The sequence below is a fragment of the Macaca mulatta genome, chromosome 15 (genome assembly GCF_049350105.2).
Source record: "Macaca mulatta isolate MMU2019108-1 chromosome 15, T2T-MMU8v2.0, whole genome shotgun sequence".
Taxonomy (NCBI): Eukaryota; Metazoa; Chordata; class Mammalia; order Primates; family Cercopithecidae; genus Macaca; species Macaca mulatta.
This window is the reverse complement of record NC_133420.1, coordinates 16,354,694-16,367,582: the sequence shown is the minus strand read 5'-3', so window position 1 is coordinate 16,367,582 and position 12,889 is coordinate 16,354,694. Positions and strand designations below refer to the sequence as shown.

General features: G+C 39.7%; 1 protein-coding gene across 13 annotated transcripts in view; it reads left to right on the top strand.

The window, feature by feature from the left end:
- NUP214 (nucleoporin 214) overlaps window positions 1-12,889 on the top strand; it is a 112,740-nt gene that overhangs the window by 58,577 nt on the left and 41,274 nt on the right. For all 13 annotated transcript variants that reach the window (XM_077967434.1, XM_077967432.1, XM_077967433.1 and 10 more), the window contains exons 25-27: window positions 5,492-5,567; window positions 7,584-7,662; window positions 11,213-11,297. In XM_077967434.1, coding sequence (XP_077823560.1) covers window positions 5,492-5,567; window positions 7,584-7,662; window positions 11,213-11,297 — 240 coding nt within the window. The remainder of the gene's footprint in view (window positions 1-5,491; window positions 5,568-7,583; window positions 7,663-11,212; window positions 11,298-12,889) is intronic.

The window sequence follows — 12,889 nt, the reverse complement described above, 5'->3', positions numbered from 1 at the left end:
CTGGGACTACAGGCGCCCACAACCGCGCCCGGCTAATTTTTTGTATTTTTAGTAGAGACGGGGTTTCACCGTGGTCTCGATCTCCTGACCTTGTGATCCACCCGCCTCGGCCTCCCAAAGTGCTGGGATTACAGGCGTGAGCCACCGCGCCCGGCACACCGATGTTTTCTTTGAAGAGTTGTGTGGTTTTAGCTCTTATATCTAGGTATCTGATCCATTTGGAGTTAATTTTTGTAAATGGTGTGAAGTAGAGATCCAACTTCATTGTTTTGAATGTGGATATCCAGTTGTCCCAGCACTACGACGTATCTTTTCCATCCTTTTATTTCAATTTATTTTGTCTTTATATTTAAAATGAGTTTCTTGTAGCACAACAATGTGAATGTACTTAATACCACTGAACTACATGTACAGTTAAAAATGGTTACTTTTAAGATGGCAAATTTTGTTAAGTGTATTTTACCACAAGAAACAAAAATAATTTAAAAAAATAAAACGGATTTCTTATAGACTAGGGGTCCCCAGCCCTGGGCTGCAGACCAATACCAGTCTGTGGCCTCTTAGGAACCGGGCCACGCAGCAGAAGGTGAGCGGCAGGCGAGCGAGCATTGCCACCTGAGCTCCACCTCCTGTCAGATCAGCGGCAGCTTTGGATTCTCATAGGAACATGAGCCCTATTGTGAATTGCACATGCAAAGGATCTAGATTGCATGCTCCTTATGATAATCTAACTGAATAAAATATAAAATTATAGCCTGATGATCTGAGGTGAAACAGTTTCATCCTGAAACCATCCCCCTCTGCTGTCCATCTGTGGAAAAACTTGTCTTTCACAAAACTGGTCCCTGGTGCCAAAAAGGTTGGGGACCATGGCTGTAGACAGTATATAGTGGCCCTAGCTTGCTTTTTTAAATCTTGACCATCTATGACTTTTAGTTGGAGTGATTAGATCATTTACCTTAAGTGTAATTATTGACATGTTTGGATTTAAATCTGTTATATAGCTATTTGTTCCTATTTATCCCATCTGTTTATTGTTCAGTTTTTGTTTTTCTGGCTTCTTTTGGGTTAAATATCTTTATGACTCTATTTTAACTTTTTTGTTGACTTATTGGCTATAACTTGGTATTATTAAAGTGCTTATATTAGGGTTTATAGTATACATCCTCAACTTATCACAGACTGTCTTCAAGTGGTGTTACATTACTAAAGAATAGTGTAAGAATCTGACAGCAGTATTCTATTTTCTCCCTTCACCACCTTTACGCTATTGTACATTTTACTTCCACTTGTACTATAAACCTCATGATACATTGTTATAAACAGTTGACTATCTTTCCTCCCCACTGCCCCTCAGACGGATTCTTGTTCTGTCGCCAAGGCTGGAGTGCAGTGGTGCGATCTCAGCTCACTGCAACCTCTGCCTCCCGGGTTCAAGTGATTTTCCTGCCTCAGCTGGGATTACACGCCCAGCTAATTTTTGTATTTTTGGTAGAGACAGGGTTTCGCCATGTTGGCCAGGCTGGTCTCGGAACTCCTGACCTCAGGTGATCCGCCTGCCTCGGCCTCCCAAAGTGCTGGGATTACAGGCGTGAGGCACTGCAGCCGGCCAACTATCTTTTAAATACATTTAAATAAGAATAATGTTTTCGTGTTTATACATATAGTTATCATTTCCAGGTTCTTCATTCCTGTGTCTGGTCCCAGCTTGCCATCTGGAATAATTTTTCTTCTGCTCAAAGGACTTCCTTTAATGTTTCTTGAGGTTCACATCTGAATTCTTTTAGCTTTTGTATGTCTGCAAAAGTCTTTATTTCACCTTTGTTTTTGAAAGATATTTTCACAGGGTAAAGAATTCTAGATTGATAGTTTGTTTTCTTTCACCGATTTAAAGATGTCCCTCTACTTTAAAAATAACTCTAGTAATGACCAGAAACTTGAAAGGAACTTTAATCTTTTTGTTTTTCTTATTACAAATATTTGTTATAGATATAAAAAAGATAGTTAAAAAGAACAAAATTAAAATCACCTTTATTCCCACCACAAATATATGATTGTTATTTACACATTTTTTCATCTTTATTTTATGAAAATGTTTCTTGTTAGAGAAAAATTTGGATGCATGCTGCTTTATAAATTTGTAACCTTTTCAGCTTAATTGTGAAATCTAATTATTTACATTTTCCATGTCATTAAAAATTCTTCTTACACTATTCCTTTTTTTTTTTTTTTGAGACGGGAGTCTCGCTCTGTCGCCCAGGCTGGAGTGCAGTGACGCGATCTCAGCTCACTTCAACCTCCGCCTCTTGGGTTCAAGCGATTCTCCTGCCTCAGCCTCCTGAGTAGCTGGGATTACAGGTGTGCACCACCACACCTGGCTAATTTTTGTATTTTTAGTAGAGATGGGGTTTAACCATGTTGGCCTGGCTGGTTTCGAATTCCTGACCTCAGATGATCCACCCACCTCCGCCTCCCAAAGTGCTGGGATTACAGGTGTGAGACACAGCACCCGGCCTCTTTTTTTTTTTTTTGAGATGGAGTCTCGCTCTGTCACTCAGGCTGGAGTGCAGTGGCACAATCTTGGCTCACTGCAACCTCTGCCTCCTGGGTTCAAGCAGTTCTCATGCCTCAGCCTCCCAAGTAGCTGGGACTACAGGTGCCTGCTACCACACCTGGCTAATTTTTCTGTATTTTTAGTAGAGACGGAGTTTCACCTTTTTGGCCAGTCTGGTGTTGAACTCCTGACCTCAAGTGATCCACCCACCTCGGCCACCCAAAGTGCTGGGATTGCAGGCATGAGCCATTGCGCCTGGCCTGTTTTTTCGTATTTAATGTGGGTTTTTTCAAAGCTCTAATGTAGTTGCGTCTTACATTATTTAAGTTACTTAGCATCTAAACATTCATGCAGGAAATACAATTTGCTTTAACAAACTTTTGGATACTATTTTAAAGAATGTGTCTATGAAGACATTAAATTTACCAATGGAGAAAATAGTTGGCAGTTATATTTCCATCGACAGATGTCCAAAACTCCCAAGAATTGAATATGGAGTGTTTGTTTTCAGTATCTTCTATCATTTTCATTCTTTTTTCCTGTTGATTTCTTTGTTTCTTCAGTTACTCTTGATAAGTTCCACTCTCTCATACATGAGTATATATGAAAAGATACATGTAATAGTGATTAAGATTTACCAAAATAAAACATAATCAGGTCTCTCGTTTTTTATGCTTTTTAAAATCCTGAAATAAGTTACACGGAGTTGAGGCTTTTCACAACAATGGGATGAGTATTTACCTTGTTGAAGTTCATTAAAGTTGAAGGGACCAATAGCAAAGGTCCTAGGTGACATTTTAATGCTTCACAACCCAACTTTATTATTGTGTGTAGAGTACACATCCATAGAACATGTGTGCATTTGTCTGCCTATGTTGGCATGTAGTGCTGGTAATGTGTGGCCGAAATCAGAAAAAAATTACTTTTCTGTGTTTTATTTTTCTCCAAGAACCCAAGTTTCCAAACTCTTAGTGACCTATGCCTCTGTCCCTCATTTCTGAAGCAGGAGCTTTAGTGTTGCGGGAAGTGTCAGTGTCGTTTGTAGACCTCCTCAGTAAAGAAATGTCTCTTTGGGGCTCTGTTACGGCACCATTTTCTTCTTATAGTCCTTTGATTTTGCTTTTCATGTGTAGAACAAAGAATATCAAGATGAATTTCTGGTATTTTTCAGCTCCATATTGCTAAAAAGTAGAATAAAGTCATCTAAAATATGGGTACTTCTGAATTTGGCTTTTCTATCCCTTGATCATTTCTGGCTATTGATTTCCATTGTTTTGGTTCATGATCATGCACAAACGGTTGAACATATTTGTTTGAGAGTATACTGTTTTTTTCTGTTTGCTGTCTTGGATCTTGATAGAGATTTCTTGGATCTGATTTGTTAGTTGGTTTACTGGCTGATTGCACTGAACAGCATTTCTCTGCAGGGGTTTCACATGGTGTGTAGGTACTGTGAATCCTAATTTTGTGTATTTGGGGATTTAGGATACCCAGGAGATACATAGCATTATCACAAGTAAATAGAACAATAATTACACTCAGTCTTATTTGTGCATAATTTACTATCATGTCACAACTGAATTTTGGCTATAAAAAAATTTCTAAAATTTGGATAAATTGCTGCTTTTATTTTTATTTCTGATTTGTTTGTCTTTGAGAAAGCATACAAGAGTTTCCTTTCCCTTGTGATCCTTGTGAGCTCCAGCCTCTTCTCTAGGCAAGTCTCCTGTGTCTGCCCAGGTATTGCTCAGGGCCCAGCAGTCTCACTCACACATTCTTTTCCTCTGGTATAGATTCGGCAGAGGTGAGGGGGGAACGCTGTACCTATATTGCCTGGTTGGTAAACTATCTCAGGGGAATAGGGATGTGTTTCTCCAGAGAGATGCATATTTATGGCTGCTCCTGGCTTCAGCAGAAGCATGAAACGGGTTTTGTTTCATTGAAAATAAGTTCGTTTTTTCCTTCTCTCTAAATCAAAGTCTGTTTAGGAAGGTTCCCGTGTTTTTCCAGTGGAGAGTCTCAGTGTGCTTGTAAGGTTTGTTAAGTTTGATAATTTTCTTCTGTAAGGCACTGACCTTTTATCTTCTAAGTTAATTTTTTGATGGAAAATATGAATCCTCCCTAAATCTAGGGGAGTTCTGAAAAATAACCAAGTCCTGCAACTACTGCTCTATATACCAGTCAGAGTAGCGCTGGGCTGACAACAGATAAATTGATTGAAAAAATTACCCCTAGGAGTTAAGAACTTTTGTGTATGTTTGCACTAACAGGTAGTTTTCCCTCATGTGAACACTAGTTATTGAAATAACAGTTCGTCACATACAGTATTCACCTACTTCAGAGTTAACAAAAGATGATGAGAGCTCTTTCTGTGAATAGGGGTATACTTTTCATGCTGTAGCAAAGACACAGGTTGGGAATGTAACGGTGGTACATTTGAATCCCTTGAATGCTGACCTGGTGAGCCCTGGGGATAGCTGCTGTGAGAAGCTAAGATCTCTTTAGATAGCACCTTTGGGGTAGCAGCGAATTGGATGCATAGGTGGCAGTGAGAATGCTTCCCATAGAGCCGGCTTGGGTTAGAGAATCAGGAATTCCTCATGTGGTCTACAGTACGGGGAAGGGCCAGGGAGGAGGAGGGCATATACTCTGGATAACAAAAAGATCTAGTTCTGAATGGTTACTAATTTTTTTCTTAGAATTGCAGAAAGGAAATAAGTTTTAAGGCCACTGTTTTGCCTTTCATGCTAAAAACCCAAAGTTCATTTTTGAAATTTATTCTTCAAAAAAATGTCAAATCAGTTGGATTGGGGTCCCACACAGCTGTATCCTACCCAAAACTGGTATCGTATATTGGACAGAAGGTTGGCTTGAGAATGAATGTGATTTTTACCTAGTCATGCCTTTCTCTGAGTATATGCTTTGTGTGTTTTTCAGTTCTTCAGTGCCCTACTCCACAGCCAAAACACCTCACCCAGTGTTGACCCCAGTGGCCGCTAACCAAGCCAAGCAGGTAACTTACTGATTTTTACCTCTTTTTTTTTTTTTTTTTTTTTGAGACAGTCTCGCTCTGTCGCCCAGGCTGGAGTGCGGTGGTGTGATCTTGGCTCACCACAACCTCTGCCTCCCTGGCTTAAGTGATTCTAGTGGCTCAGCCTTCTGAGTAGCTGGGATTACAGGCACCCACCACCACGCCCAGCCAATTTTTGTATTTTTGGTAGAGAGGGGTTTCACCACGTTGGCCAGGCTAGTCTCTAACTCCTGACTTCAGGTGATCCATCTGCCTCGGCCTCCCAAAGTGCTGGGATTACAGGTGTGAGCCACCGTACTCAGCCTGAGTTTTACTTTTAACATTCATGCTGCATCTGCCTTTGTAAGTGAAGACCGTACTGTTTTTAAGTCTTGACTTTGTTTAAATGAACTATAAGTCTGATAAAGGCCCATAATCCTTTCCCTACAATTTATGCCAGTCTTAACCTGGCTGTTAATCAGAATAGGTCAGTCAGAACCTGATATTGTCTTCATAGGCCATTTAACATTCTGCACCTAGTAGTTTGGGGTCATAATTCTAATACCATACATTTTTATATGAGGTATTTTGCTTTGCAGTTTACTTTCACATTATCTCAGTAAATCCATACAACAACCATGTACAGTGGGAGGATAGGTGTTTAGATATATCTCACTGGTGACACAGACTAGGATTGAGTGACTAACGCAAACTCTCATGATTAGTAAATGGTGGAACCAGAGCTGGGTCCCAAGACTTCTGACTTCCTCCTGTCCATTGCTTGTTTCATTACTCAGTTTATAGTACCAGTGTCTGGGGTGTAGGTTATCTGGTTTTCTCCTGCAATCCCTGTTTGTCAGAGTTTACATATTTTTAGTGATATTATGTCTAGCTTGTCTAGCTTGAAGCTTTTGCCTGATAAACATTGTCCCTTAGAAAAATAGGTGATATTGCAAACAGTTAAACAATCCAGAAAAAAAGTGATAGGGGATGGTTAGAAGGTCAGTCAGGCTAGTGCTGAAACTCTTCCTAGGAAATTCTGGTTTCTCTGCTACTCTTACGTCTGTCTCTGATTATGAGTAGTTTGTGTTAGGGATCAGAATTTGAGACTGGATATCAGAGCTTGCCTATTGTAAGTTCTCAAACTTGCCTCTGTTCCTTAGTTTACCATAACTTAAAATGGCATTTAAGCATTTAGCATTTGATCTTTCTTCTGGAGGTATTTGTGTTCACCATGGAAAACACATGATAAGGCATAAATCATGATGAGTGAAGGAACATTGGAGATGGATAAGTCATACAGTTTTGCTTTTAACCTTATTGTACATGCTTTGAGAGCTAGAACAATTTTATTCATTTACTCCTTCGTTAATTTGTCTACCTAATATTCAAGTGCTTTTGATGTGCTAAGCACTGTGCTAGGCACTGGGAAGATAGCCGTGAACTAGGCCAGTGTGACTGCCTTCTTGGAGCTTGCAGAGTATTTCTGTTTTCATCCTTTATTTATGTATTTATTTATTTATTTATTTAGAGACGGAGGCTCGCTCTGTCACCCAGGCTGGAGTGCAGTGGCATGATCTCGGCTCACTGCAAGCTCCGCCTCCCGGGTTCATGCCATTCTCCTGCCTCAGCCTCCTGAGTAGCTGGGACTACAGGTGCCTGCCACCACGCCTGGCTAATTTTTTGTATTTTTAGTAGAGACGGGGTTTCACCATGTTAGCCAGGATGGTCTCGATCTCCTGACCTTGTGATCTGCCCACCTTGGCTTCCTAAAGTGCTGGGATTACAAGCATGAGCCACCACGCCCAGCCTGTTTTCATCCTTTAATATGATCTTACACATGGTTAACTTAAATTGAGACCTTTTTTTTTGTTTCCTTTCTTTTTCTTTTTGGTAATTTAACTAAAAGTGTGCTTGCTTATTTTAAATTACATTTTTATGTTTACATTTTGCATATTTCTTTGTTACAAAGGATGGTTAGTGGTTTAACATAAACATTTTGCTTGTATTCTGTTATAGGGGTCTCTAATAAATTCCCTTAAGCCATCTGGGCCTACACCAGTATCCGGTCAGTTATCATCTGGTGACAAAGCTTCAGGTCAGTTTACATTTTTGTTTTCTTGAAAATAAAGGTGAAAGAAGCACTTCACAATAGGGGTTATTGTTCTAGATCACTGAAACAGTTGCCATAGGAAACAGGAGTCACATTTGATGAGATTGGGAGCATTTAGGGTAGTATGACTATAGACAAGAGATCATATTTGAAAGGCTTCATTCAGCTAATGAAGAATTTCTAGAAAATTAGTATGCCCTTCAGTGGCTACGTAGACTTCTGAAATTTTGAAGTTAGTTTGAAAGATGATAGAGCAATAGGAGAAAAACCTCCCTTTAAATTCTTTTCCTAAAATGGAGCAATAGTATTATCTTTTTCTTCCTTGCTGGATGATCACAGTTGAGAGCGGAATGGATCAAAATGCTAAACACTATTTCTTCCACTCAAAGGAATTAAAAATTCTGTTGGTCCACAGTGCCAATTCAAAAACCTGTAAGGTAGAGAAAGTAAAACAGATTTGTAAGATCTCAGTGTATATAATGAGTCCCTATTATGAGATTTTATGGCTTCACATAACTTCTCCTACACTCACTCAAACATAATTATTCTTAATTTGGTTTTCACAGTAACCATGAGTGTTTTGACCAGACACTTTGTCCAAGTGTCATTGCCCAAACCAACTTGATGCAGAATGTGGGTCTTCCTCAGTGTCCCCTTTTGTTGGCTCCTTTATTATAGGCTACTTAATTTGGTATGTATTACCTCCTGCTGCAAGGGTCTTGTGCTGTCTGCAGTACTGAATTTTTACAACACTCTGGATGGATTCTGGCGTTTGTTTCAGTCATGCTCTTAAGTGGGCCTTCAAGCAAATTCTGTTAGAAATTGAACTTCAGGCCGGGCGCGGTGGCTCAAGCCTGTAATCCCAGCACTTTGGGAGGCCGAGACGGGTGGATCCCGAGGTCAGGAGATCGAGACCATCCTGGCTAACACGGTGAAACCCCGTCTCTACTAAAAAATACAAAAAATTGGCCGGGCGCGTTGGCTCAAGCCTGTAATCCCAGCACTTTGGGAGGCCGAGACGGGCGGATCATGAGGTCAGGAGATCGAGACCATCCTGGCTAACACGGTGAAACCCCCTCTCTACTAAAAAAAATACAAAAAACTAGCCGGGCGAGGTGGCGGGCGCCTGTAGTCCCAGCTACTCGGGAGGCTGAGGCAGGAGAATGGCGTAAACCCGGGAGGCGGAGCTTGCAGTGAGCTGAGATCCGGCCACTGCACTCCAGCCCGGGCGACAGAGCGAGACTCCGTCTCAAAAAAAAAAAGAAAAAAAAAAAAAAAGAAATTGAACTTCATACATTAGCAGTCTGCCTCTCATTATCTCAGTCATACAATCATTCTGACTTTCTCTGTAATCCCAAACTTTGTGATTGGATACTGGGTTTACCTTTAGTAGCTATTCCTTGCAGAAGAAAGCCATTATTGCATAAGCCAGAGTTGTGTTCTAGAATTCGGATTGATATGGAACCACAGTTAGTATCATGTACGCCTCACATGAGAAGGAGGTATCTAGCACTTCTCGACTGGGGCCTAAAGCTTTATGTTAAAAGGAAAATTTTATAGTGGAATTGTCAAAGACTTGAATATTTTACAAAAAAGTTTTGAAAGATCATATACTCTTTTTTCAACGGCTTCATTGGAGAGGTTTTTGTCACTCTTGGAGTTAGAATCCAAGAAACCTAAGGAACTTTGCTTTATGCATGTCTAGGCAAGTAGTGTGACTTGCAAGAAATTTCCAAGATTCACCATTCAATGCTGATCATGAAGTCCTCTCTGTCATTATGAGGTGTTCACTTCTGTTTTCACTTGCCAGGTAATCAAGGTTTAGAAAAGAACTTTTTTCTTTTGGTAGGAAAACTTCCCTGAAAGGTGCTATTTAAGATTTTGCAAAAAGTTTCTTTTTGAAAAAGATCATTTCTAAAACCTCTAGAGAACAGTTCTCTTATTAATTAATAATGGAAATGCCTTCATTGTTTTTCTGGTTGTAAAACTATTACATGTCCAGAAAAAGTCTATGGTGTAGAGATATATAATGTAGAGTGTGAAGGCTGCCCTATAGATTCTGTATTCCAGAGATCATGATTTCATATATATCTCTTGAGGTTACTTCATTGTTTTTTAAAGAAAAATATCCTATGTACTACATATCCTATATATATTGATTTTGTAACTTATTTCCCCTTCTCTGCCCCCTCTTACAATAAATGTCTTTGTCTCTCCAGGTATGATACAGATCCACCTTACTCATTTTAAGAGCTGTCCACAACCTCACTGTGTAGTTACACCCTATTAAATTTAACTAGTACTCTGATGATTTAGATTGTGATTTTTCATCCCATACACTTTACATCATATACCAGTAGTTTTAAAAATATTTGTACTACTCTCTACCCTGTGTTTGTTTATTTTAGAAGGATTTTTTTTTTCTTGTTGTTTGGTTTAGTTTCATTTGATTTGGGCTTTTTAAATACAGTTTTCCTCTCCCCTTTCCCCCTTTTAAAGTGGAGCAAGGCTGGGCGTGGTAGCTCATGCCTGTAATCCTAGCACTTTGGGAGGCCAAGACGGGCAGATCACCTGAGGTCAGGAATTCGAGACCAGCCTGGTCAACATGATGAAACCCTGTCTCTACTAAAAAAAAAAAAAAAAAAGTACAAAAATTAGCTGGGAATGGTGGTGCATGCCTATAGTTCCAGCTGCTTGGGAGGCTGAGGCAGGAGAATCGCTTGAACGTGGGAGGCGGAGATTGCAGTGAGCCAAGATTGCGCCACTGCACTCCAGGCTGGGAAACAGAGCGAGATTCTGTCTCTAAATAAATAAATAAATAAAGTAGAGCAGCAGGGAAAAGACTGACGATTGTCCCCAAACTCTAAGTAAGTAGTTAGAGTGAAATTGAACATGGGTAGAATGATGGATTGCACTTTTAACCTTCTTGCATGTCTCTATATTATAGCAATCATGTCTTACATCTATAATTTTAAAAAAAGAGCACGATTATTTGCTAAATACCAACAAAATCTATGGAAAATGCAGAAATGTATATAGAAGTAAACAGCCTTAAAGTCACTACTCACAAATATTTAGCTTATGAACCTATTTCTCTTTTGGACTTTTATCCTTCAGCATAGATTAATTTCAAATAATTATAAAGCTACATTATATATAGTTTTATTTACTTTTGTGGGGAGGGGGGTTAGCCTCACATTATAAGCATTTTCTCCTACCATTGAAATATATAAGAATGTACTTTTAAAACTGTACATTTAAACTGTACTGGAATTATCTTGATATATTTTCCGTAAATGAGAGGATGGCACGCCTTAGACTGGAATTAATATTGACAGAGCCACAGAGCAATTTCAGAGACCTCGAGCACAAGTGAGGCAATGTGCTCACTCCCCATGGCCACTGACGTGTCACAGAAGGCGCATGCAGTGCTAAGCAGCACCACACAGGCTGAGCTACAGGGAATTATACCCTGGAACAGTGCTTCTGTCTTTTTGTAATATTCTTTTTTTTTTTTTTTCCTCCATAATTTCAGGGACAGCCAAGATAGAAACAGCTGTGACTTCGACTCCATCCGCTTCTGGGCAGTTCAGCAAGCCCTTCTCATTTTCTTCATCAGGGTCAGTAATGAACTTAAGTTTTATGGCAGATTACTAACAATTAGCTTCCCCAAATCTTACAATTGTAGATATATTTATATACTTATTAAATGTGTATGAACCCAGAGTTCTTACCACGGCAGTAATACATCTGATGGTAGTGGCAGTAGCTTAATGTTCTCATGTAAATCAGTTTTCCCTTTGCAATTCAAGTTAATACATATTTGTTACATATTTGTGTATCTGTTTTGTTTTTTAGCCTAAGCCTCATTTTCTTTGGGTAGTGAGTCTGCTAAATTCTGTAGTTCATTTAGTTTGTCACACTGAGGTGTTTCCATTCTGACACCATTTTGGGGACTAGATGTGACATTCAAATTGGCTTTGCTGGACAAACATGGTGGCTCATGCCTATAATCCTAGTGCTTTGGGAGGCCAAGGTGGGGGAATTGCTTGAGGCCAGAAATTGGAGACTGACCTGGGCAAAATGCGAGACCTCATCTCTACAAAAAAATTGAAAAATTAACCAGGTGCGGTGGTTCACTCCTATAGTCCCAGCCACTTGGGAGGCTGAGGTGGGAGGATCCCTCGAGCCCAGGAGTTCGAGGTTACAACAGAGTGAAACCCCATCTTCAAAAAAAACAAAAAAAAACCACGGTGACTCACGCCTGTAATCCCAGCACTTTGGGAGGCAGAGGCAGGAGGATCACAAGGTCAGCAGATGGAGACCATCCTGGCTAACACGGTGAAACCCTGTCTCTACTAAAAATACAAAAAATTAGCTGGGCTATAGTCCCAGCTACTGGGAAGGCTGAGGCAGAAGAATGGTGAACCCGGGAGGCGGAGCTTGCAGTGAGCCGAGATCGCGCCACTGCACTCCAGCCTGGGTGACAGAGCGAGACTCCGTCTCAAAAAATATATATATATATATATACACACACACACACACACACTGAACTTCTTAGAGAATGTAATGAAAGATAATAGATAATAGGCATTTGAAATTTGAGATTTTATATAGATGTGGAGGAATCTGTTTCCATTTCTAATTTTAAAAAAACAACGATGGCTATACTTGTAAAGTTGAATTGTTTTTAAAAAATGAAAGAATCTTCTAAACCTCATTTCAAGATGAGCCGTTGTTAAGGTGCCTGTTCTCTGTACTACGAGCACTCATGTTGAAACCTGGGTGAGCTGCTGAAGCATTCTCTTCCCTGCAGTGATGGGGTTAGACTCTGTGGAACTGAGATCAAAATGTGTCAAAAGGATTTTCTGCCATTGAAGTATTGTGCATTCAGTTCCATTAGAAAAGCCTCTTAAGTTCTTCAGTTTATGCTTTTGTAACTGGGATCATGTTAACCAGTCTCTTTTTCCTGATTTTAATATATTGGGTGTCCTTCAGCCTAAGGAGAAAAGAGGGTATTAGAATATTATTTGAGGGGGAAACTAATATGTATATTTTTTTCTTTATTATAAATCATTATGTTTTATATTTCCCAAAGGTAATTTGAAGCAAATTTTAAAGAGTAGGTCAATGCCAAGAATTATTACATCTTTTACAGATGGCTAATAATCAGCATTTACTTCCATGAAATGATATTCTTCTTTCTTTTTTT